We start from the raw sequence: 27,757 nt of genomic DNA, 5'->3' as shown, positions 1-27,757 counted from the left end.
TACAGAAGCTTATTTAGAGTAATTATTCCAGAAAGATTTAGGTGTTTTATTAAGATGGAATCTTACCTTTAGCAGGATGATAGGACTGAAGAAAATTGATTTCTTCCCTGCTTTTAGCCTTTTCTACATGAAGTCCTGAGTCAACAAAAGTTGAATTCAATGTTTCTTTGAAACTCTGTAGATCTACTTTTCCTTTATTAGAATCTGGTGTCCTAGGCACTTCCTTTCTATTCTTAGAAAATGAGTTCAATGTGTTTGATTCAGAAAGTGGTGTACTCATAACTTTTTCTCCTACTGGCAAAGAAAATTGAGAATACCCTGGAGACATAAATTCTTTATTTTTTGCTGCACTCTGTGGAAAATGTGCAAAACTTGGACTCCACTTATCTTCACTTGATGGGATAGTAATAGTTCTACTTGTAAAACCAGCAACATGATCTTGTGGTATTACTGCTTGATTCGAAACATAATGTGCATCATTGGTCTCCTTAATATGTAAACACCTTCCAGAAAGATCATCTAAAAATTTATTATTTGTATCTGATGCATGTCCTAATATTTCATCATCAGAATCTGGACTACAAAATCCTAAATCAAATGTAACAGAAAATAAATCCTTAGAGCAGTCAAAAACATATTCATCATTCTTCAGTTTTTCCTTATATATCCCTCTCATATCTTCATGAGATTTCCAACTATTAGTATCACAGATAATTTGGTCTTGGAGTTGAGGATTTCTATCTAACAAAAGTTCATCAGAAATTAAGAACTGAGAGTCCAGTGCCATTTCACTTACAGCAGTTTTGCCTGACACACCTGAAGATTTATATTTATTGTTCGAGGGAGAAAGGCTCAGGTCAAACTCTGTATTAAGATCTTTGAATAGTGGTAAACTCTTATTTTGATCAGTGAACAATACTGGAAGGCCACTGTTACCCGTATCACAATTCTTTTCTTCAACTAAACACTTTGGAGGGCCTATGTTTATTTGAATATGATTGCTGGATACTAAATTTTCATTTTTATTATCTTTCTGTACTTTATCAACATAGTCATAGAAACCTGGCTCATCAGAAATCTTATCATTAGTTGCATTATAAAAGCAACTTTTTTCAGAAGGATGATTAATAAATTTAAGCGAATTCAATTCTAAATCCTGTTGAGAATTTACAGGTGAGTATGACATCAAACAAGTAGATTTATCATTTTGTAAATACTCATTGTAGGATAGGAAAGGCAAATGATCAAGTTTACAACACTCAGCAATTTCATATTCCAAATTTGAGAGTCCAGAGAGAGGTGGAGGAGAATGAGATAAAAATCTCTCTACATTAGCTAATACCTCTTTTGTTAATGAATGACAATTATAAAATTGATCATCTGTTTTAGCTATACAAAGCTCTTCCTCAAATGGAAGAAATAAGCTAGATGAACTGTATTTCTCATCAGTGAAACTGTTATAACCAGAATCTAAAAAATTTCCAGCAAATGAACTAGATTCATTTGTGAATTGACATTCCATTAATTCATGTGGCTGATTAACATTTTCATTGACAGCACATATGGCAGCAGCAACTTCATCTGTATTTGATGCTCTTTTATCATTTAGTCGGTCTACCTGAGAAATATTTTCAACAGTAGTACTGCCATCAGTATCTAAAGAATTCATAACAGTATCATTATTTTCTTTCATAGGCTGATCTTTTTTCAATTCTTTAGAGGCTTTTTTCTTTAGAGAAGCAATTTTAGCAGGTTTGACATGAGTTTGTTTAAAAATTTCAGCACATTCTTCATCAGATTCTGTCATTAAGAATGAACTGCCTTGATTTATATTCCCTAAAAATGAAGATTTCTTGTTACTAGTAAAAGTACCATTGGCAAGAGGATTATATTCATTCCTGGGAGCACTGAATGTTGAGCTAACATCTTCCATTTTTAAGTAAGATTTAAGTTCCAATTCATAGCTGCATTCTCCCTAGAAAGAAGGAAAATAAAAAAGTCACAGGAAACAAGAGCCATTATTAAAAAATGAATTTTATTTTATGTTAGAATATTTTCTAAACAGTATTACATTACTCAAATTATTTTCTTTTATAACTTAAAAATCACTCTTTTCTTAAGACTTTATTTATTTGAGAGAGAGAGTGCAAGAGTGCACATGAGGGGGGTGCAAAAGGAGAGGAGAGAGAGAATCCCAAGTACACTACATGCTGAGTGCAGAGCCTGAGGCAGGGCCCACTCACTACCCTGAGATCATGACCTGAGCTGAAACTAAGAGTTGGATGCTTAATAGACTGAGCCACCCAGGCACTCCTAACTTAAAAAAGTTATTCTAATAAACAAAATTATAAATGACACTACTCTGTAATTATCATAATTTATCTTTAGTCAGTTATTTCTGTATCCTCAGAACTTAATATATGAAAGACCCATGATAACTATTTGCAGAAAGAACAAATTTAATAAATAATAAAATATTATTATAGGGGTACCTGGGTGGCTTAGTTGGTTGAGCATCCAACTCTTGGTTTTGGCTAGCCCGGCATCAGGCTCTACACTCAAGTGAGAGACTGCTTCTCCTTTCCCTCTTCCTCTGCCCCTCCCCCCAAGTCTCACTCACTCACTCTCTCAAATAAATAACTCTTCAAAAACAAAAAGATTATATGCACTGTTCTTCACTTCTAACATTTAATTGAGCAATTATTCTAACTTTTTTTTTAAGATTTTATTTATTTATTCATGAGAGACAGAGAGAGAGAGAGAGAGAGAGAGAGGCAGAGACACAGGTAGAGGGAGAAGCAGGCTCCATGCAGGGAGCCCAATGTGGGACTTGATCCCAGGTCTCCAGGATCAGGCCCTGGGCTGAAGGCAGGCGCTAAACTGCTGAGCCACCCAAGGATCCCCTATTCTAACTTCCTAAAAATAGATATTAAGTAATTAATATATATAAATGAAAACCAAACAAATATGTTAAATTTACCCTCTTGATAAAGGTAAACTAAGAACAACTTTTAGAACATCTGAAATAAGTATATCTATATATCCATCAGGCCATAAACTGGAATATACTATTTTTAACAAATTTCCCAACCAAGAATTCTTAAGGTAAATTTCTTTTTTTTTTAAGATTTATTTATTTATTTGAGAGAGAGTGAGTACGCACTCGCACATGCATAAGCATAGCGGGGGTGGGGAGGGAGGCAGAGGGAGAGTCTTAAGCAGACCCCATGCCACATTCAGAGCCTGAAGCAGAGTTGATCTCATGACCCTGAAATCACGACCTGAGCTAAAACTAAGAGTCAGATGCTTAACCAATGGCACCACCCAGATGCCCTTGAAACTCTTACAGTAAATTTCTAAATTTTTCTTATCTCTAAATCTAAAGTCCCAGGGAATCCCTGGGTGGCTCAGTGGCTTAGTGCCTGCCTTTGGCCCAGGGTGTGATCCTGGAGCCCCGGGATCAAGTACCACATCGGGTTCCCTGCATGGAGCCTGCTTCTCCCTCTGCCTGTGTCTCTGCCTCTCTCTCTCTCTGTCTGTCTCTCTCTCTGTGCCTCTCATTGATAAATAAAATATAAATAAATAAATAAATAAATAAATAATAGATAGATAGATAGATAGATAGATAGACAAATAGATAGATAAATAAATCTAAAGTCCTCCCGAAGTCTGACATATCTTCCTCTCTTCTCCCTAAGAGGCTACTTTAGTCAGTATTCCTCTACTATTCAGAGACTTAAGTAGTAATGAATACAATAAGTATTAATTTCCATAGGTTTTTCTGGGATCTACAACTATTTATATATATTTATGAAAAATAGGTAATAATAAAAATGGCAGCTACAATCTACTGAGTGTGCCAGTTACTAATCTAAATGCTCTACACATATTAAGTCACTTAATTCTTGCAAAAATCCTATGAAGAAAGTATTATCATTGTTCCTATTTTACAGATGAAACTGAGGCCCTAAGAGGTTTAGTAACTTACAGATACATGATTAGTAAGAGGGAGACCTGGGATTCTAACCACACATTTTAGATTTCATACTCACAGAAGGTTCATCATTCTGATTCTCTCAGGGAAGAATAATCAAGAAACTGCTCAAAGAATCAATAATTTTCTAAACTATCATCAGGATACAAGAGACATACCAAATGACCTATGTGATGGAAAATATTTCAATAAATAGCAATCTAATGAGAATCCTAAATTAGCTTTACTAATAGTTTGTAAAAAGTATATTAAAATTTATTTTGGTTTATCTATGTCGACAGTTGATATTCTTCTAATTAAGTCTACTTTGTCACCTAAGGCAGAAAACTTGTTCCCTATTGAGATCACAAGGAACGTTTTTAAAAAAATAAAATATTCTAACTATAATTATTTCTATTAAATACTTGTTTCTTATAATAATGACTTCAAATTAAGAAGAATAGGGGCATCCGGATGGCTCAGTTAAGTGATCAGCTCTTGATTTGACTCAGGTTGTGATCTCAGAGTTGTGGGATTGAGCCAACACCAGGCTCTGCACTCCTGGGGGGTCTGCTTGAGATTCTCTCTCTCTCTCTCTCTCTCTCTCTCTCTATTTTCCCTTTGCCCCTCTCCCCAGTGAAGCACACACTCTCTCTCTCAAATAAATGAATAAGTCATTAAAAAATTAAGAATACCAAATTTTCTAGTTTCACCATCATACCAGCAAAAGAAAGTTACAATAAAACTCTACCTCTTCATGTCTCATTCCTTCTATCATTTGCATAATACTTATAAAATGGTGGCATCGATCTGAATGGTCAACTTGATACGTAGGAAAAGGATGATCCTGCCACACTCTCCATTCAGAAAGAGAGAGTTGATGAATTCCAATGGTTGGTTCTTCATTCTTGATTAATGATTTTAAAAATAATAGAAATGATAAATATACATACTCAGATTCCATAAACTGATTAAAAAAACAATACACAGATAATAAGCCTAACATAAATAATCTGAATTTGGGTATTTTCAACTAAAATCTCAGGAAAATAAAGAAAATAATTTTATAAAGTACAAAAATGACCTTTGAAATATATTTTGAAAGTAACTATCATTTGAATTGTATTTGGTTATATTCCAATTTATATAGTTCCATGTTAAGAGCAAAGATTTAAGAAAATGTGTGGTTTCAAAAGTACTATTTTGCTAGATTTATATCCTATATTCTAATAAGGACACATTCATAACCTCTCAGTGATAAAGATTCCAATTTTTTCATGCTGCCATTCCTTACTTTCCCTGGTAATAAAAAATATATATAAAATCTAAATAGCCATATTTCAAGCCCTATAAATCTTCTAAGAGGAATCTTTCCTGAGGTTGTTTCCCCAGCTCTCTAGGCATGCATATAACCTTTGACAATTCTCTTGCCTTTTATTAAGTTCACCAATAATTTGTTCATAAGTCAAATAACAACACCCAATATAAAGTTCTATACAGTTTCAAAGAAAAAGTTTGTACAAAGACGCTCATGACAGTATAATTTTACATTAGTAACACTGAAAAGAATTCCAAAACATAACAGGAAAATAGTCAAACAAACCATGGTATACTGCAGAGTAACATAATAATCATGTAAATTATGCCTATATGGAAATGCTCATACAGTAGAAAGTAATAGAAAAAAAGCAAACATTATGCATTACAGTCAAGTAAAAATATATACACAATAAAGAATATAAGAAGAAAATTAAAAGTTCTACAAACTTAGACTTTACTATTCTTTTTAAACTGTTTACATTCTTAATTTTTTAAGCAAACTGACATTCTGATCATGAACATTCTCTCTACTCCCAAAGCTATTGCATAAACCCTATAAGGAGTTATCTGAAAACATGTTCAACTTACTGGTGTGTTTTCTTCATTTTCTAAAGATAAAAACTGAACTTGAGGCAATGTTATTTCCTTAATTTCATCAGTGTCTCTTAACCTATAACGTCTGTTCCATAATTTAAATTCTTCTGCTGATAAGAACCAATCTTTCTTTGAATTACTTTGCTTCATTCCTAGAAGTTGAAAGTAATTGAAAAGAAGTTTAAAAAAATCTACTAAGCAAACACAATACATACAACACCAACTTAAACTCTCCATCTGTTTATATCTATTCATCTTTGCTAAACCACTGATTCTATTCCTTAAAACTAGTATTCTTCACATAATCATTCACTTCCTGCTTCTATATATCTTCTAAATTTTTCTCACATCTTTGAAAGTAATAGTATAGCCTCCTGTTCAGGTGATCACCTTCCATATTGACTTCATTAATATAACAGAGCCAGGTAGCTAGGCTCTCAATCCTGGTTTCTTTTGGACTCTCTCCATGCTGTGTCTAAGACTTGGCACAAAAGTCAAAAAACTTACTATGAAAACTGGATGATACCATCATTTTTATCTGAAAGACTATCTGAAACTTGGATGGGGTGGGGAAGATGTCAAGACTAAAAAGGGGTTTTAACTTAAATCTTAAATGGCTGGGGAGAGAAGGCAGATAGAGATAGAGAGAAAAGCCCTACTACTTTAAAAACTAACAAGAATCGGGGATCCCTGAGTGGCTCAGTGGTTCAACGCCTGCCTTTGGCCCAGAGCACGATCCTGGAGTCCCGGGATCAAGTCCCACGTCTGGCTCCCGGCATGGAGCCTGCTTCTCTCTCCTCCTGTGTCTCTCCCTCTCTCTCTCTTTCTAGGTTTACCATAAATAAATAAATAGATAGATAGATAGATAGATAGATAGACAGACAGATAGATAGAATAAAATGTTGAGCATATTAAAAAAAACTAACAAGAATCTAAACAAAACAAAACAATAATATACTTTTTTTTATAAAAAGTATACTAAGTTAAACCCTTTCTGACTTCCATAATCTCAATTCAGGAAAATAATCATCAAACTGAAAAAGGATAAACAGTGTAAAGTAGGAACTCTGGTCCCATACAGATGAAGGCAAGAAAAAAAAAAATCAGAGACTACTGAATCAGGAAACTTCTGTCTTAGCTCTGAGTTAAGGGAAAGAACATTAACAAATTTAAGTGAATCCAAAGCAAGTGACTAGGCGGGAAAGGACCTTGAAACTTCCTGGTATGAAAACCAGTGAGACTAATAGTAAAACTTGAGAGGTATTGTGTTCAAATATATAAAGAACTGCTACATAGGTAATCAAAGGATCAAAACCATTCTTTGTATCTAAAAGATAAAACTAAATCAATGAGGAAAAGGTAGAAAGATTTTTTTTTTTTTTTTAGAAAGCATTTTTAACATAAGAAGGAACCTTCTTCTAAATAGGGCTTCTACATAGGGAATAAACCTTTATAATGAAATACAACTTCCATTAACAGATACTCAAGTTGAGGCTGGATATGCATTTAACAAGAATGCTAAATGCAGACCAAAACCACAATGAAACATTATGACGTACCTGTTAGGATGCCTCCTATCAAAAAAGTTAAAACAAAATGAGTGTTGGTGAGGACACAGAGAAATTTAAATCCCTATACACTGTTGGTGTAGTAGTAGAGTGGTACAGCCATTAATAGAAAACAGCATGCAGGTTCCTCAAAAAATTAAAAAAAGAACTACCATAGGATTTCTTTGAATAAAGACAACTAAGCTAACACAAATGGCTACCTCAATTACAAGGTGATTTGGGGATGAACTATGAAAAAATATACAGCAAAAAGGTGCTATCCTCTCATTGTAGGACAGATTATATTAATCTTGAGAATATGTATGTAAAGAATCATAACTGCCTGGAGGGATGTATAGGGTTGAATTTGTGTCTTAGTATTATCTTAGTGAACTGTCTATGTTCACTGTTCACTGCATCAGTGCTTATTTGAAAGAAAAACTGTTTTCTTTCTTTGCAACACTTGGTAAAGAGGATTTTCTGGGTTGGTAGGACATTTTTCATTTTCTCAACACTGATTTTCTCACTCTGTTCTGTCATTGTCTCCTTCCCTTTGCCACAGGAATAATCTCTTATCTTTTCCAAGACCTATAACATCCTAGAATGTACCTTAAGTTTCTCAAAAAGGAAGTATATCAACATATGGCCTACTAACTAACAACAGGAAAAAAATACATAGCTTAAAAGCAAAGGTTTTTTATTTACCATTCTTATAGGAAAAGTTAGAGGACTTCCGCTGCAAGTTCCAAGGCTTCTCTGGTTCATAGGCAGCACAAGTGATAAACATTTTGTGTAATTCTGGGTTGATTCCATCAGGAACCATTCGTGGACTTCCTTGGTAAAAATGAAGAACTTGCCTGTTACCTGAAATTGCTTTATAAATACTTCTTTTGTTGGACTGACTTTGATTATAAGTCTGCAAAGACAAATGTCAAATTACATTATTTCTACAATAATCACTTAGCCATAATAAGAAGTTATTATATTTATTTGGATTTACTATAAACAGTAAATTATACTATGATCCACTTAAATACTGAGAATACCCATTACCTTGAACTTGAGGCCTTTTCAATTAACATTTGAAAATCAGTTCAAAATCTAGTATTATAAAAGCCTACCTTCATAACTATATTGCACAAAGGAAATCTTTTATTTGGAATCTTTCTATTTTTGAATAAGGTAAATATTTATATATAAGCGTAAATTGCTTTAAAAAAAATACTATTGCTATATTCCAGCTTGTTACTTCATCTCTCTATACTTCAATTTTCTTTACTGTATATAAGAAAGGCATTATCCCCCATACAGAATTAAATGAAATAATGCATCTGACGCACTTAGAACTACTGCCCAGCAGAGTAGGTACTCATTAAATGTGGGTCATTATGACTATCTTACAGATAAGAAAACTAACATCCTGGGGTGCCTGGGTGGCTCAGGCAGTTAAGTGTCTGCCTTCGGGTCAGGTCATGATCCCAGAGTCCTGGGATCGAGCCCCCACATCAGATTCCTGCTTAGAAGAAAACCTGCCTCTCCCTCTCCTGCTCCCTCTGCTTGTGCTCTCTCTTTCTGTCAAATAAATAAATAGAATCTTGAAAGGTAAATGCTTAACCAACTGAGCCACCCAGCACCCCGCTGGCACATATTATTCTTGGTTGGTTGGTTGGTTGGTTGGTTGGTTGATTGATTGGTTTAAGCAATTCTTTAAAGTGTAAAAACCATTCTCAGTTCACTGTATTAATAAATAAAAGAAAAAACTAAACTAAAAACAAAACACAGGTCTTAGAAGCACAGGGAAATAGTAAAACAAACTAATGCGTATTGATTTTGGTAGTTAGGTGTCTCTAAATTAATACTGAAGTACAGTATTTTATATGGATAAAAATGACAAAACTGAACCCAGTTAAAAATTCTCCTAATTACAAGAAAAGAATACTCTGAATCTATTACAAAGTGGGGACAAAACATCAACCAAAATCTACAGATTGTTAGGACTTTTTTTTTTTTTTTAGATTTTATTTATTTATTCACGAGAAACCGAGACAGGCAGACATAGGCAGAGGGAGAAGCAGACTCCTCATGAGGAGCCTGATGTGGGATTTGATCGCAGGGCCCTGGGATCACAACCTGAGCCAAAGGCGGACTCTCAACCACTGAGCCACCCAGGTGCCTGACTGTTTGGACTTTGAATGTTAAGAGATTGCTATTTATCTTAAGCTATATTTCCCAAATTTTAATTATCAAATTCTGTTTCTATAAGTCTACTTACACGTTCTTCTCGTCCTTCAGCAAGGATAACAACAATTCTGCCTTTACGTTTGCGGCCAGTTCTGCCCATTCGTTGTACAAGACGAATTGGGCTCTTCTGGGCATCAAAACATATTATAAGATCAACTTCTCCTATATCCAAACCTTCTTCACCAACACAAGTAGAAACCAATGTATTATAACCACCACTACGAAACTGTTTCACAACCTAAAATAAAAATGATATAAAAATAAACAGATACAAATGTTAGAGACTTGTAGATCAAAGCACATTTTTCCCACTCACCCCAAAATGGTGAAATCAGATTACAAATCAGAATCTAGGATGCTGGGCAGCCCGGGTGGCTTAGTAGCTTAGCACTGCCTTCAGCCCAGGGCCTGATCCTGGAGACCCAGGATCAAGTCCCACATCAGGCTCCCTGCATGGAGCCTGCTTCTCTCTCTGCCTGTGTCTCTGCCTCTCTCTCTCTCTCTCTCTCTCTGTGTGTGTGTGTGTGTGTGTCATGAATAAATAAATAAAATCTTAAAAAAAAAAAAAAAAGAATCTAGGATGCTATGGAATAGGAAAAGAAGTGACAAAATGGCGATATAAACCAAAACAGACCATAGTAAAATGCAAAGGACAGTCCTAATGTCTTTGCTTTCATAATCACTGTGATGCCAAAAAGGTTTCCTAAATTTACACATAAATGAGAAACCCCAAATATTATTTAGTGTCACTAAAGGGCTATGGGCAGGTAAACGGACCAGAGCAATTACTGCTTATCATATCCTAGACCTAAATTTATTGTTAGGTCTATCTGAAGTAAAAATTTTATTACTCCTAAAATTTTTATCTAACCTTTTATACTGCCATTCCAAAAAAGGATAGCAGAATATGCCACCCCAAAATATGACTGTGGGAGATTAGGACACACTGCCCCAAAATATGCTACTTTGATATATTGGTTATTTTGAACTATGTATACAAGTGAAAAACAGCAAAAGCAGAGAAAGACTTCCTCTCCCATTATCTGTCCAAAAACAGGAGGAATTCAATTGTCATAAATCCCTTTCCTCGGATTTTCATCAACCAGAAAAAACGGACTCATCACAGGACCCTAAAAGTCATCCCTACAACCAGACAAACTTGGTCACAAACTGTCACACTTCCCATCTATTCTTCTAAGAACTCATTCATCTTTCCCAAAAATCAATTACTCTCTCTCCTAAGAACTAAGAAGCCTACGTTCCTCCTCTTTTTTCTCTACTACTATGGTATTTAATTCTGAATTCTAAGCCACCATAGGAAGTTACTCCTTTTTCCCTGCATATCTTCCATGTATAACATAAGGTATACATGTTAACAAACTTCAAGATTTATATATTCCACTGTTTAACATCTCTACTTGATGTTTAAAACAATGCTATTCAAAGTGTAATTCACGAATTATTTATAACTGGTGTGGTTCAAACTGTTTATTAGCCAACAACAGCATAAGTACAAAAATTAAGAGTAGATATTTAGAAACTTGGTAGAGTAATATTATATTTGCTGGCTTTAGTAATAAAAAACTTGGCCGTAAAAAAAAAAAAAAAAAAAAACTTGGCCGTGAACATTGTTTTCATTAATTTTACTTTTTTAAATAATTCATTATTGTTGTATTGTTCAAAAGTATCTGTGTGACATAAGAGGAAGTAAACTAGTCCTCTATCAATTTTCATAGTCAGGAAAACACTAATTTCATAGGCATGCCAAAGTTAACTCATCCAGAACCAAGCTCCTGATATTTCTCTCCAAACCCTGCTTTTCTTTCAATCTATCTTCATTAATAGCAGCTCTTTTCAGTTTTTGTAGGCCAAATTCCTGGAGTCATCCTTCACATTCCTCAGTCTCATACCCCACTATAATCTATCAATAAATTCCTTCAGCTTCACCTTCAAAATATATCCAGAATCCAACCATTTCTCACAATTTTCCCTGCTACCACTCTAGTCTAAGCCACCATCTTCTTTAGATTGGTATTATAAGACTTCCAATTGGTCTTCCTGTTTCCACCCTTAGTCGCCTAAACTTTATTAAGATAGCAACTGTGCGATTCTTTTAAAATATGAACCAGGTCATGCCCCTCCTCTGTTTCAAACTCTCCAAGGGCTTCTTTTCCCATCCCACTTATAATACAAGCTAAAGTTATTAAAATGGAAACAGCTCATTTACATCACTGGACAGATCATCTAAACAGAAAAATAAATAAGGAAGTGGCTTTGAATGACACATGAGATCAGATGGAATTAACAAATATATTCAAAACATCCCATTCTAAAACAGAATACACACTCTTTTCAAGTGCACATGGAACATTCTCCAGAAGAGATCACATATTAGATCAAAAAGAGGCCTCAACAGGTGCACCCAGGTGACTTAGTTAAGCATCTGTCTTTGGCTCAGGTCATGATCCCAGAGTCCTGAGATGAAGCCAGGAGTCTGGCTCCCTAGTCAGCTGGCAGTTTGCTTCTCCCTTTCCCCCCACACCATTCACCACTCATGCTCTCTCTTGCCCTCTTTCTCTCTCAAATAAACAGATAAAATCTTATAAAAAAAGAAAAGAGAAAGATATCAACAAACACAAAAATAATGAAAGCATACCACACACCTTTTCTGACCACAATGCTTTATGAAACTAGAAGTCAATCAGAAGAAAAAAATCTGGAAAGAGCACAAATACATGGAGATTAAACAACATGCTACTAGACAATGAGTGGATCAACCAAGAAATCAAAGAAAAAAAAAACAGAAAAACAAAAGAAAATGAAAACACAATGAACAGTCTAAAATCTTTAGGATGCAACAAAAGCAATCATAAGAGAGAAGTACATACCAATAGAGGCCTACCTCAAAAAGCAAAAAAAATCTTATATAAACAATCTAACCTGGGACACCTGGGTGGCTCATCTGTCTTCGACTCAGGGCATGATCCTGGAGTTCCCGGATCGGATCGAGTACCACATCAGGCTCCCTGCATGGAGCCTGCTTCTCCCTCTGCCTATGTCTCTGCCTCTCTCTTTCTCTCTCTCTCTCTCTCTCTGTGTCTCTCATGAATGAATAAATAAAATCTTAAAAAAAATAAAACATAAAAATAAGTAAACAATCTAGCCTTACAACTAAAGGAGCTAGTAAAAGAACAACATAAGAAGGCTAAAGCCTGTAGAAGGAAAGAAAGAATAAAGATTAGAGCAGAAATAAATGTATAGAAACGAAAAAAAAAAAAAAATTAGATCAATGAAACCAGGAGCTGTTTCCTCGAAAAAAATCAATAAATGTGAGAAACTTCTAGCCAGACTTAACAAAAAGAGAAAAGGCGGGATCCCTGGGTGGCGCAGCGGTTTAGCGCCTGCCTTTGGCCCAGGGCATGATCCTGGAGACCCGGGATCGAATCCCACGTCGGGCTCCTGGTGCATGGAGCCTGCTTCTCCCTCTGCCTGTGTCTCTGCCTCTCTCTTTGCTCTCTCTGAATGAATAAATAAATAAATCTTTAAAAAAAAAAAAAGAGAAAAGGCCCCCCAAAAAAGTCATGAATAAAAGAGAATAACAACCAACACCACAGAAATACAAGCAATTATAAGAGAGTATTATGCAAAACTAATGCCAACAAATTGGACAACTTGCAAGAAATGGATAAATTCCCAGAAACATATAAACTACCAAAACTGAAACAGGAAGAAACAGAAAACTTGAGCAGACCAACCAATAACCACCAAAGACACTGAATCAGTAATCGACAATCTCCCAAGATATAAAAGTCAAGAGCCAGAAGCCTTCACAGGCAAATTCTACCTGTGAATACCTAAAGAGGTGAATACCTATTTAAAGAAAAGTGAATACCTATTCTTCTCAAACTATTCCAAAAATAGAAAAGGAAGGAAAATTTCTAAATTCATTCTAAGAGGCCAGCATTACCTTGATACTAAAACCAGATAAAGACTCCACTAAAAAGGAGTCCTGCAGACCAATATCCGTGATAAACATGGATGCAAAAATTCTCAACAAAAAATTAGCAAACAAAATCCAAAAATACTTTTAGGGCATCTGGGTGGCTCAGTGGTTGAGTGTCTGCCTTTGGCTCAGGTCGTGATCCCGGGGTCCTAGGATCGAGTCCTCCCTGCATGGAGCCTGCTTCTCCCTCTGCCTATATCTCTGCCTCTCCCTCTGTGTCTCTCATGAATAAATAAATAAAATCTTAAAAAAAATTAAAAAAAACTTTAAAAAAATCATTCACCATGATCAAGTGGGATTTATTCCTGGGTTGCCAGAGTGTTTCAATATTCACAAATCAATCAATACAATACACTACATTACTGAAAGAAAGGATAAGAAGCATATAATCCTTTCAACAATTGTATAAGAAACATTTGAACTGAGAGCTTTTCCCCTAAGGTCAGGAACACAGCAGGAATGTCCACTATTACCACTGCTATTCAACATAGTATTAGAAGTCCTAGCCTTAGCAATTAGACAACAAAAAGAAATAAAAGTCATCTGAATCAGCAAAGAAGTCAAATTCTCACTCTTTGCCGATGACATGATATTCTATATGGAAAACTCAAAAACTACACCCCAAAACTGCTAGAACTCATACAGGAATTCAACTCATACAGGAATTCAGCAAGGTGGCAAGATATAAAATCAATGCACAGAAACCAGTTGAGTTTTTATACACTAACAATGAGACAGAAGAAAGAGAAATTAAGGAGTAAATCCCATTTACAACTGCTCCCAAAACTATAAGTTACCTAGGAAAAAACCTAACCAGAGGCAAAAGATCTATACTCAGAAAACTAAAGAACACTCAAGAAAGAAACTGAGGAAGGCACAAAGAAATGGAAAAGCATTCCATGCTCATGGATTGGAAGAATAAATACTGTTAAAATGTCTATGCTGCCAAGGGCAATCTAAATGTTCAAGGCAGTCCCTATCAAAATACCATCAACTTATTTCGGAGTTGGAACAAATAACTCAAAAGTTTGAATGGAACCAGAAAAGACCCCAAATAGCCAAAGGAATGTTGAAAAAGAAAACCAAAACTGGTGGCATCACAATTCCTGACTTCAAACTCTAAAATAAAGCTGTAATCATCAAGATAGTATTGGTACTAGCACAAACACAGACACATGGATCAACGGAACAGAATAGAAAACCTAGAAATGGACCCTCCACTCTATGGTCAACTAATCTTCAACAAAGCAGTAAAGAATATCCACTGGAAAAAAGGTAGTCTCTTCAACAAATGGTGTTGGGGAAAACTGGACAGCCACATGCAGAAGAATGACACGACCATTTCCTCACATTATATATTAAAAAAGACTCAAAATGGATGAAAGACCTAAATGTGAAACAGGAATCCATCAAAATCCTAGAGGAGGGGCATTTGGGTGGCTCAGTAGTTGACTGTCTGCCTTGGCTCAGGTGATGTTCCCTGGGATCAAGTTCCACATCAGGCTCCCGGTAGCCTGCTTCTCCCTCTGCTTATGTCTGTGCCTCTCTCTGTGTGTCTCTCATGAATAAATAAAAAAATAAAAAAATAAAAAAATCTTAGAGAACACAGGCAGTGACCTCTTTAACTTCGTCTGCATCAACTTCTTACTAGACACATCTCCAAAGGCAAGGGAAACAAAGGCAAAAAAAAAAAAAAAAACTACTGGGACTTCACTATGATAAAAAGCTTTTGTACAGCAAAGGAAACAGTTGACAAAACCAAAGGACAACCAACAAAATGGAGGAAGATATTTGCAAATGACATATCAGATAAAGGGCTAGAATCCAAAATCTACAAAGAACTTATCAAACTCAACACCCAAAGAACAAATAATCCAATCAAGAAATGGGCAGAAGACATGAACAGACGTTTCTCCAAAGACATAAATAGCCAACAGACACATGAAAAATTGTTCCACATGACTTGGGATTAGGGAAATACAAATAAAAATCACAATGAGATACCATCTCACGCCAGTCAGAATGGCTAAACTGAACAAGTCAGGAAATGACAGATGTTAGAAAGGATGTGGAGAAAGAAGAACCCTTGTATACTGCTGGTGGGAATGAAGCTGATGCACCACTCTGGAAAAAAGTATGGAAGTTTCTCAAAAAGTTGAAAATGCAGCTACCCTATGACCCAGCAACTGCACTACAAGTATTTACCCCAAAGATACAAATGTAGTAATCCAAAAAGGCACCTGCATTCCAATGTTTATAGCAGCAATGTCCACAATAGCCAACTATGGAAAGAGCCCAGATATCCACTGAAAGAAGAATGGCTAAAGATGGGGGGTTCTATTATGGAATACTACTCAGTCAACAAGAAATAAAATCTTGCCATATGCAACGACTTAGATGGAATTAGAAGGCATTATGCTAAGCGAAATAAGTCAATAGAGAAAGATAATTATCAAAGGACTCATTCATATGTGGAATTCAAGAAACAAAATAGAGGATCATAGAGGAAGGGAGGAAAAAATAAGACGAAATCAGAGAGGGAGACAAACCCTAAGAGCTTCTTAATCATAGAAACGAACTGATGGTCTCTGGAGGGGATAGGGTTGGGGGGACAGGGTAACTGGGTGATGAACATTAAGGTGGGGATGTGATGTAATGAGCACTGGGTATTATATAAGACTGATGAATCACTGACCTCTGCCTCTGAAATCAATAATATATTATACATTAATTGAATTTAAATAAAAAATTTATAAAAAGGCATTTGACCAAGTAGACAAAGTACAACACCCATTTATGACAAAAACTCTCAACAACATAGGCTTAGAGGAAACATACCTTAACATAATAAATTCATGTATGAAAAACCCACAGTTAATATTATCTTCAATGGGAAAAAAATGGGAACTTTTCTTCTATGGTCAGAAATAAGACACGGATGTTATTTAACATACTGTTGGAAGTCCTAGCCTCAGCAATCAGACAACAACAACAAAAATAAAAGACATACAAATTGGCAAGGAAGAAGTCAAGCTTTACTTGCAGAGAACATGATACTCTATACAGAAATGCCAATGACTACACCAAAAAAAAAAACTGCTAGAACTGATAAATTCAGTAAAGTTTAAGATATAAAATCAATGTACAGAAATCTGTTCCATTTATATACACCAATAATGAAGCAGCAAAAAGAGAAATTATGGAATCCGTCCCATTTACAACTGCAGCAAAAACCATAAGATACCTAAAAATAAATCTAACCAAAGAGGTGAAAAAAAGACCTGTACTCTGAAAACTATAAAACACTAATGAAAGAAACTGAAGCTGACACAAAGAAATAGAAAAGCATTCCATGCTCATGGATTAGAAGAACAAAGATTGTTAAAATGTCTATACTACCCAAAGCAATCTACACATTTAATGCAATCCCTATCAAAATCCCACCATCATTTTCCACAGAGCTACAACAAAGAACCCTACAATTTATATGGAACCCAAAAGACCCTGAATAGCCAAAGCAACCTTGAAAAAGAAAAGCAAACCTAGAGACATCAGAATTCCAGACTTCAAGTTACAATACAAAGCTGTAGTGATCAAAACAGCATGGTACTGGCACAAAAATAGACACAAAGATCAATAGAATAGAAAACCCAGAAATAGGGATCCCTGGGTGGCGCAGCGGTTTGGCGCCTGCCTTTGGCCCAGGGCGCGATCCTGGAGACCCGGGATCGAATCCCACATCAGGCTCCCGGTGCATGGAGCCTGCTTCTCCCTCTGCCTATGTCTCTGCCTCTCTCTCTCTCTGTGACTATCATAAATAAATAAAAATTAAAAAAAAAAAAGATTAAGAAAACCCAGAAATATACCTACAGCTATATGGTCAATTAATCTTCGACAAAGCAGGAAAGAATACTCAATGGGAAAAAGACAGTCTTTTTCAACAAATGGTGTTGGGAAAACTGGACAGTAAGAGGCAAAACAATGAAACTAGACCACTTCTTTTATACCATACACCAAAATAGATTCAAAATGATGAAAGATCTAAATGTGAGACTTGAAACTTGAAATATCAAGAGGATAACATAGGCGGTATCCTCTTTTATATTGGCTGTAGTAACTTCTTCTGAAGCACAGGAAACAAAAGCAAAAATAAACTATTGGGACATCAAAATAAAAAACCTGCACAGTGAAGGAAACAACAAAATTAAAGGCAACCTACAGAATGGGGGAAGATATTTTCAAATGGCATATTCGACAAAGGATTAGTATCCAAAATATATAAAGAACCTCTAAATATTATTACCCAAAAATGAACAATCTAATTAAAAAATGGGAAGACATAAATAGACATGTTCAAAGAAGACATCCAGATGGCCAACAAACACATGAAAAGATGCTCAACCTCACTGACCATCAGAAAAATATAAATCACATGGCACCTGGGTGGCTCAGTGGTTGAGCATCTGCCTTTGGCTCAGGTCGTGATGCCAAGGTCCTGGGATCAAGTTTCACATCAGGCTCCCTGCTGGGAGCCTGCTTCTCCCTCTGCCTAGGTCTCTGCCTCTCTCTCTGTGTCACCCATGAATAAATAAAATCTTAAAAAAAAAAAAAAATATATATATATATATAAAAATCAAAATAACAATAAGATATCATCTCACACCCGTCAGAATGTCTAAATAACACAACAGATAGCAGGTGTTGGCCAGGATATGGAGAAAAAGAACACCGGTGCACTGTTAATGGAGATGCAAACTGGTACAGTCACTGTGAAAAATAGTATGGAGTTTCCTCAAAAAATTAAAGACAGAACTATCCTTTGACCCAGAAATTGCACTAGTAGGTATTTACCCAAGAATAAAATAACACTAATTCCAAGGGATATATGTATCCCTGTGTTTTACAGGAACATTACCTACAATAGCCAGATTAGGGAAACAGCCCAAGTGTCTATGACTGACCAATGGATAAAGAGGAGGTGGTATACACATAAAATGAAATATTACTCATCCATAAAAGAGAATGAAATCTTGCCATTTGCAAGGACATGGATGGACCTAGAGAGTATTATGCTATGTGAAATAAGTCAGTCAGAGAAAGACAAACACCATAATGATTTCATTCGTATGTGGAATGTAAGAAACAAAAATGAGGGGTGCCTGTGTAGCTCTATTGGTTAAGTGTCTGACTCTTGATTTTGGCTCATGCCATGATCTCAGGTCCTGATACTGAGCCCTGCATTGGGCTCCATGCTCAGTGAGGAGTCTGCTTCTCCTTCTCCCTCCTCCTGCTGGTTCTCTTGCTCACTCTCAAATTAAATACACAAATAAAGAAAGAAAGAAATAAAATAAAATAAAAAAGAAAAGAAACAAAAATGAGCAAAGAGGAGAAAGGCGAACCTGTTCTAGAACCTGTTCTAATCTGTTTCTAGTTAAGAAACAGACTCTTAACTAGAGAGAATTGATGGTTACCAGAGGGTTGGCAGGTAGGGGGATGGCTAAAATAAGTGATGGGGATTAAGGAGGGCATTTGTGGAATGGTACTGGGTGCTGCATGGAAGTGTTCAATCACTATATTGTACACCTGAAACTAATATTACACTGTATGTTAACTAACTGAAATTTAAACAAAATTTTTAAATGGAAATGACTTATAAAGTCCTAAAGGATCCAGCCCCCTAATTCCTCTCTAACTTTATAGCCTGTTTCTAAATAAATGAAAAATTTAATTACAACTATTCGTACAAAAGCTTATTTTACCATAAAACTCTCTTAGGAAAGCAATTATTGCAGGAATAATAAAAAGGGTTGTTACTCTGGCCTACATAAAAATATTATTAAGTGAGGAAAGGACAAAGTCAATATAAAATCAATAAAGTTGGGATCCCTGGGTTGCCCAGCGGTTTAGCGCCTGCCTTTGGTCCAGGACGCGATCCTGGAGACCCGGGATCGAATCCCACATCAGGCTCCAGGTGCATGGAGCCTGCTTCTCCCTCTGCCTATGTCTCTGCCTCTCTCTCTCTCTCTGTGTGACTATCATAAATTAAAAAAAAAAAAAAAAATCAATAAAGTTTCTTATGGCACTTGACAAACTCAGGAATAATGATTTTAGGTGTTATCAAAACTGGCTAGAGATTAGGTTGGGTACTATTAGTATTTCAAAATGCTTAACACCTTAGACAAAAATCCACTTCATTTTTCATTCATATATAAATGTTAAGAGTAGTAATAATAACCTGCTAGATATCTGATCTTTTAAAATACATATAATCAGATTTGAAATAGGTAAAGATACTCTCTTCTGATTCAGGAAAACCTCTTAGATGGTCCTTACCAGAGAGAGTCAGCTTAAACAAACTCTTCTTGGTGCAATGAGGACTAGTATAAAAGATATTTAAAGAAAAGGATTCCTCTTACTTTACAAAGTCAAAAAAAAGAGGGACGCTGGGGTGGCTCAGTGGTTGAGCATCTGCCTTTGGCTCAGGGCATGATCTCAGAGTCCTGGGATCAAGTCCTACATCAGACTTCCTGCAGGGAGCCTGCTTCTCCCTCTGTCTATGTCTCTGTCTCTGTCTCTCATGAATAAATGAATAAAATCTTTCTGTCAAAATTAATTAGACATTAAAGACACACCTATTTGTCAATGACTACTCAAATGTAGACCTATAGCTAATCTGAAAAACTTATATACAGTTTAAAAAAAAAAAATCAAGTCTAAAATTTCCCCCAAAAAAACATATATACAGCACTTAGCAAACTTATGACATCTTATTCAGAGCATAAATGGATAAATGGTTTCCTCTGATCTTTTTCTTTTTTTTCAAGAGAGAGAACATGTGGGGTAGGGAGGATGGTGGTAGAGGGAAAGGGAGAATCTTAAGCAGACTCCAGGCCTAGCATGGGGCCCAACATGGGGCTCCATCTCACCACCCTAACACCATGACCTGAGTCAAAATCAAGAGTAGGACACTTAACTGACTCATTGACCCAGGCAGCCCCCCCAACCATATTTTTAAATTAAGATTTTTTAATAACAGAGAAAAGAAACAAGCTCATTATTTCTTTAGAATATATAACTAGAATATATAACTAAAGTGCCTTAAGAAAAACAAAAGTAAACATTTACTGAAGGCTCTACAGTATGATTTCATTTAATGCTCACAACTCTATGAACTATGTTTACAGATAAGAAAAACTGAGGCACAAAAAGTAAAGAAACTTGTAAGTGATAGGGCCAGACTCCAACCTAGGTAGTATGTTTTCAGTCTTTCTGTTTAACCACTATACATTACCTTACTTTTAAAAAAAAGGGCTCAAAACCACAAAAGACACTTTTTTGATATTTTAAAATAGGCATGTTTATTCACATGTTTACTATAAAATTATCTTTAAGAAGTAGCTGACTGACCAATGAGTTAAAATAAGAGGCAAAGTACAAAGCTAATCAGTTTTATTTTAGTTTTCAACATCTCCAAAAGTAATTACCTCCAGTTGCTCCTTCTGGGTGAATCCCTTCATGCTTTTCCCTGAGGCATGGCCAACAAAAGTCATCACTCTAATAACTGGCTGATGCTGTAATAGCATTTCTGCAATTTCTTGAACACTATCCCGAAATGAAGAGAAGATCATAACTCTGGTCTCATCACATTTCTTTTCAGAGGTGTTTTGAACTATATAACAAAAAAAAAAACCCTTCAATCTCAACTATTTTTTAAAGCGTATACCCAAGAACTATTTCAAGACAAACCTGAAACTATATACTAATGAATGATAATTCTTGCAAAAAAGTAATTTAAGACATCTTAAATCTTTGCTGTTTTTTTTTTCCTACCTTCTTCAGTAATTTTAATATTCTTGGCTTCTTACCCTCTCATGGCTGTCATAATAAAATCCTAAACAAATCCAGTAAAAATTACCTGAATCACTTTTAACCAGTCCTTCAAATTCACGCACAATGCCCATTATTTCCCTTTACCTTCTACAATCAGAATAACAGAACTGTAGCACTCCCACTGATTTCAAAAATATTTTTTTCCTTTTTGTCCACTAAAAGCACTCTCTTAATCCAGGCCACGGGATTGTTCCTAAATCTATGATACTTTCAAATTCTCCAAAAATAACTACAGTATCTGACTATAGTCAATCACAAAGCTGATCCCAAGGTCTCTGTGCAGAATACACAATATGAGCATGATCTTTGAGGGTAGGCCACAGAACCCTCTGGGTGATGTGTAACCATGATACTTACTCCATTTAAGCTTTAATTTCTTCATATCTAAAATGAATGGAATATAAAGTATATAGACTTACACATAGCAATTGGTTAAAAACTGAAAATTGTATGGGTTTTTTATTCATTTTCTTTTATTTCTATGATTTCTATTATATTAATTTTTATGTATTTGTCAGGGACTGGACTAAATATTTCATATATTAATTCATTTAGTCTTCATAACAACCCTACAAATTAAATGACTTAATACATGCAAAGTTAATTCATAATACTTAAGGAAAAAGGAAGAGTTGTTGCAAAGCAAATTATTCTAGACAAACCTCTTTTTGAATTATCAAGCCTCTACATCTGACCAACTGCTTTCAATGCAAAGCCTATCACCTTTCACCAACTATAGGCTGCCTTTCTACCTTCATTCTACTGAAGCTCCTCTACCAAAGTCTCAATAACTTCCATATTGCCAAATTCAATGGTCACTTTTTAGTTCATTTTACCATTCCTTTCACCAGCATCTAACATATCCCACATCTTCTTACTGAAATTGTCTCTTCCTTCAGCTTTTCTGTCATTCACTTGCCCAGTTTCTTTCTCAACCTCCTTTGTGGCTTTTTTTCCTCTAACTTTTTTTTTAGATTTTATTTTTAAGTAACTCCGACACCCAAACATGGGACTGAAACTCACAACCCCAGGATCAAGAGTCACATGCTTCATCAACTGAGCATCAACTGAGGAGAAGCACCTCTCCTCTAAACTTTAAATGTTGGTATTCTTCCGGGTCTGCATTCTGGGTCTTCTAAACTGTCTCTAAATACATACATCTAATACAATTTGTCTCTAAACTGTATTCCTGGTAATGTGATCATAACCATTTTTTTAAATATTATCCTTATGCTGTGATTCTAAAATTTATTCATATATATGTTGAAATAAAAATAGCCCAGACCAATCTTCTGAGATCCAGATTCATTTATTCAATGCTTATTCATCTCCTACTAGATACCTCAAAAGCATCTAAATATGCCTGTTCTTTCTTCTGTAAGCTGTTCTTAATCTTTTCTTTGCTCATATAATTATTCAAAACATACACACACACTCATATGATTTCTTTTTTTCTTCATATCCTATGTCCAATCTAACAGCAAATACTGTTGACTCCAAATTCAAAATATATCTAGAATCTATAACCATTTAGCACCTCCACTATTATTATGTTGGTACAAGCCACCATCATCTGTTATCTTCTTAAGTATGATAAGTCTCCTAAGTGGCTAATGTTTACACTTGGCGAAAGCTACCAGAGTGATCTTTTTTTTATAAAATATAAGTCAGATCACATCACTCTATTGCTCTAAATGTCCCTCTAATGGTTTCACAAGGCAAAGCATTTGTAGAATTAAAAACTAAAGTCTTAACTTGGCCTAGAAGCCATATATGATCTGGTCCCTGGCTACCTCTTCAATTTTTGTCTAAACCACTCTTACCCTCATTACACTACTCCAGCAGCACTGGTTTCTTTACTGATCCTTAATCATATCAAACACCCCATTGCCCCAGAGACTTTGAATCGACTATTCTCTCTGCCTTTTATGATCATCCCCCAACAATCAACAAGACCTGCTCCCTCACTTCATCAGGCAACAGCTCAAACATTACCCTAGAAACAGACTTTCTCTGACACCCTATATAAAACAGCACTCCTCCATGACTATCTCCTTAACTGCTTTACTTTTCCCCACCATTCTATTATATATTGCTTTACTCTCTCTTTGCCTTTTATTGCCCCAGACTTATTTTTCTTTTTCATAGAATATACCTTATTCTTAACATTTCCACCATTCCCCCCTTGTCCCACCCTCTCCAAATTTCTTAAAGCTTTTTTAGATTTATTATCCAGAGTAATTAAAAGCCCATCTTCTCCATAAAGTGTGAGCACAAACTAATGAGTCAGAGTTTGAGCTCTTTCAGTAACTTTTTCTCGCCTTGAAGCTACTAAATATGACTTACTATTCCATGACTTGAAGTGTTCAAGTACAACTTCTTCTAATTTTTTTAACTTTGGATGACTGTAGAAAAATTTTTTATCTTTATCTCCTGTAACAAAAACAAAAACACCAAACAATTGTTATAGATTTTTCATTCATTAATGTATTTTAATTATCTTTTCCAAAATAGATTTGTTGGGGTGCCTGGGTGGCTCCATCAGTTAAACATCTACCTTTGGTTCAGGTCATGATCTTCTCAGGGTCCTGGGATGGAGCCCCGGATCTGGCTCTCTGCTCTGTGGGGAGTCTGTTTCTCCCTCTGGCTCTCTCCCAGCTTATGCTCACAAAATGTCTCTCTCTCTCAAATAAATCAAATCTTCAAAATACATTTGTTAACTTACCTTTTTTCTATTTAAATAATAAGTAGCATCTGTGTAGCACAGAAGCCCTACTATAAAATAAACCTTGAATTTTTCTTTAAAGATTTACTTATTTATTTTAGGACAGAGAGCGCGGAGGAGAGGGAGAGAGAATCTCCCCACTGAATATGAAGCTCAATATGGGGCTCAATCCCACACCTCTAAGATCATGACCTGAGTGGAAATCAAGAGTGAGACGTTCAACTTATTGAGCTACCCAGACACCCTTGAATTTTTACTTTAACTTTTATTATCATTTATTATAATTCCTGAATCAACAGCAAAGTAGAAGGGAAAAATATGCATTTAGGTAAGCTATAAATAAATTTTTGGTAGTTCTGAGAATTTTCACTAACAGTAACAACTAATTACTAATATCTATGATGTATTTAAGGTTTATAAACTGAATTATATATTTATACTAACTTAAAGAATAAAATCTTTAAACATTTAACAGATCTGTTGCTTTGGAAATAAGTGATTACAGATAGACATGAGGATCAATGGAGCAAAATTTCAAACTCAACCTGCTAAGAGGAATAATAAAAAATTTTAAAAGAAAAACCAGACCTTTTTGGATAGTAGAAAAGCCATTTGCTGAAGTACCACATGTATGTGCAAACATACACGCTAGATGATTATAGAGTTTCATGAAGTCCTCATTTCGGCTAAGTTCATTTTTTGCCCGAGTCATTCCTTCAGAAATTAGGAAAAGATTTTCAAAATTAATAAACATTATAGCAAAATAAATCAAACTTATTATGTATTTAAAAGAAATTAAACTTTAGCAATTTTTCTAATTTAAACTGAAAGCCAGCAACTATTGCCAGTTCCACATTTACATATATATTAATGAATGGCTTGCTTTTTACCACCAATTTATCAAAAACAAAAAAGCATAATCATTTGTTACCTATTTAATTGCTTTTTGTTGTTGTTGTTGTTGTTTGTTTTTGTTTTTTTAAGTAATCTTTAAGCCCAAAGGAGGCCTCAAACTCAAGACCCTGAGTGAGATCAAGAGCCACACTCTCTACTAACAGAGCTAGCCAGGCACCCCTATTTTATTACTTTTTAAAATAAAGCATTTTAAGTAACTATACTATTCAATACTTGTTTAATCAAAATAACATTATTCCTTCAAGTAATTTCATTTAATTTACCTTTAGTTCCATCCATAATTCCACAAAGGAAGAAATATAATGATCTCATTCCCATTTGCTGCAATAATTCATAACCATGATATAAACTAATACAAATAGCAAACTCTCCCTCGATTATGCCTTGTTGTATTCCCTAGAAAACCAAGCACATATCAAATTTAACCAGAGAAAAAAGATACATGTTCTGTGTGAAACTTACCACTCTACTGAAGATCTACCTATTGAATGTCATAAGACATCGTTTGGAAAGGTGCCAGTGTATTTTCCATATAAAATCCACCCCTGTATTTTTTTTTCTTTAATTCAAAAATATGTAACTTACATTTTAAAGAGAATAAGTGAAGGAGAGAAATATTTATCATATATTGTTTCCCTTTCTAGGTAAATTATTAGCAGTATATATATTCATTTGTTCTTTCAAAGTGAATATCAAGCACAGAAATAGCTATTTGGGATACAATAGGAAATAAGTCACTTAATGGCCTATCCTCATAAATGTTACTGGCACTAGAACAAAATTTAATCAGACAGTTTAACACTAACATTTAATACCAACTATATATGCTATAATAACATGACTCTGTCCTAGCACCAGACACAATTCTAAGCACATTAATTATACAAACTTGTTTAATCCCAACACCTAGGAGGTAGGTACTATGCTTATGCTCATTTTATACACGAAGAAGCTTTAGAACCAGTATTTGAACCCAGGAAATCTGGCTCAGGGTCTTTGTGCTTTCATCCATTACTCTCAAAGAAAACTGAAATACATATTACTTTTATGAGAGCATCCTGCAGATATAACTGAATGATAGTAATTTTTAAAAGAAACCTTGAAAATATGCTTTAATTATTTTCCTTTACTCAAGATAAAGACTATTATTCTCTACCTTAATCTTTGGTAACATTTAGTATCAGTAATAGTCATTTTAAATGTTTGCAGGGTAGTGATTAATGCCCTAATATGGCACCCCAATTATCTGAAAGGGTAAAACCACCTCTCTGTAAAATGTAAAATGTAAACTCTCATCAGTAAGAGCAAATTCAATAGGTTTAGATTTACTCCTTAAAGTATCAATGAACCTTTAATGCCTAGCAGAAATTAAAACACATTCTATTAAAACTTAGTATAATATACTGTAACTTTACAGAAAAGTTTCCCTTAGTGGTTCCCTAGACACTACAAGAAAAAATCTGTGTTTCTTTGTGTAACATTTAAAGCTATTCTTATGTGCTCACAACCTAGATTAACTAGCATATCTGACTTCCTAATATTTGACCTCAGCAATATTGGCTTGTTTGCTGACTCCTTCCTAACTTCATTCAATTGCCTCTGTTCTTTTGCATATGCATTCCCTCTCAGTTCAAAGAATGACTCAGGGATCCCTGGGTGGCGCAGCGGTTTGGCGCCTGCCTTTGGCCCAGGGCGCGATCCTGGAGACCCGGGATCGAATCCCACATCGGGCTCCCAGCATGAAGCCTGCTTCTCCCTCTGCCTGTGTCTCTGCCTCTCTGTCTCTCTCTGTGTGACTATCATGAATAAATAAATAAAATCTTTAAAAAAAAAAAAAAAAAACAAAGAATGACTCAGTGCCTTTTTGTACTTGTGAGCATCTCTTCTGACTCTGTACCTAGCCTGATGGGTATATTTCTATCTATTTTTTCCTAGGAAGATTAGAAATAAGAAGCTTACTATGATACTTCCTCTAAGCTCTGTATCAAGAGTTAAAACTAAATGCTCTAGGTCTAAAAGTTAGCTTCTACCCCCCTCATGGCAACATAGAAATGAACTAAAATACCAAATCTTTATTGAAAATTAGAAGATAAAATTATCTTAATTTGAAGCACTAAAGTGTATTTTTGCTAGATTTTTTTCATGCTTTTATAAACTATATAAATCATATCTGAATTCTTGATGAGCTAATGTATACTAAAAAACAGTCATTATTTACATTTTATCTTGGCTGTAAATAAAAACTTAATCTCTCTTCAAAATTAATTGAAAAATACCTACCACAATATTTGGAGATGGGTTTTTCCTAAATTGATCTCTTGCCAAAATTATCTGGTATTTTGTTAGATTGGGGATATCCCTTCTCATCAAAATATTCCTCTGAATCAAAGAACTGGCAAATGCTTCCAAAACCTGCAAATTTCAGTGAAATTTAGTTTAAGCTTAAAGTCCTTTTTCAAATACAATTATTTCCTCACGTATTAAAATAGAAGTTATATATTAAAGTTTGTCTTAAATTTTTAAGTAAACATAGCAAAATAACAAAACTT

The 27,757-nt window shown here is 35.1% G+C and overlaps 1 protein-coding gene across 1 annotated transcript in view; it reads right to left on the bottom strand.

The window, feature by feature from the left end:
- Nucleotides 1-27,757, bottom strand: part of FANCM (FA complementation group M) — a 64,104-nt gene that overhangs the window by 20,901 nt on the left and 15,446 nt on the right. The window contains exons 5-14 of the mRNA XM_025443636.3: nt 27,489-27,620; nt 25,472-25,604; nt 24,882-25,007; nt 23,915-24,001; nt 21,163-21,347; nt 9,707-9,913; nt 8,140-8,350; nt 5,882-6,039; nt 4,725-4,880; nt 67-1,975 (exon numbers count right to left, since the gene is read on the bottom strand). Of these exons, the coding sequence (XP_025299421.3) occupies nt 67-1,975; nt 4,725-4,880; nt 5,882-6,039; nt 8,140-8,350; nt 9,707-9,913; nt 21,163-21,347; nt 23,915-24,001; nt 24,882-25,007; nt 25,472-25,604; nt 27,489-27,620 (3,304 nt within the window). The remainder of the gene's footprint in view (nt 1-66; nt 1,976-4,724; nt 4,881-5,881; nt 6,040-8,139; nt 8,351-9,706; nt 9,914-21,162; nt 21,348-23,914; nt 24,002-24,881; nt 25,008-25,471; nt 25,605-27,488; nt 27,621-27,757) is intronic.

The sequence above is a fragment of the Canis lupus genome, chromosome 8, assembly GCF_003254725.2.
Source record: "Canis lupus dingo isolate Sandy chromosome 8, ASM325472v2, whole genome shotgun sequence".
Classification (NCBI taxonomy): domain Eukaryota; kingdom Metazoa; phylum Chordata; class Mammalia; order Carnivora; family Canidae; genus Canis; species Canis lupus.
Note: the sequence above shows the minus strand (reverse complement) of the source record. Positions and strands in the feature narration are given on the sequence as shown.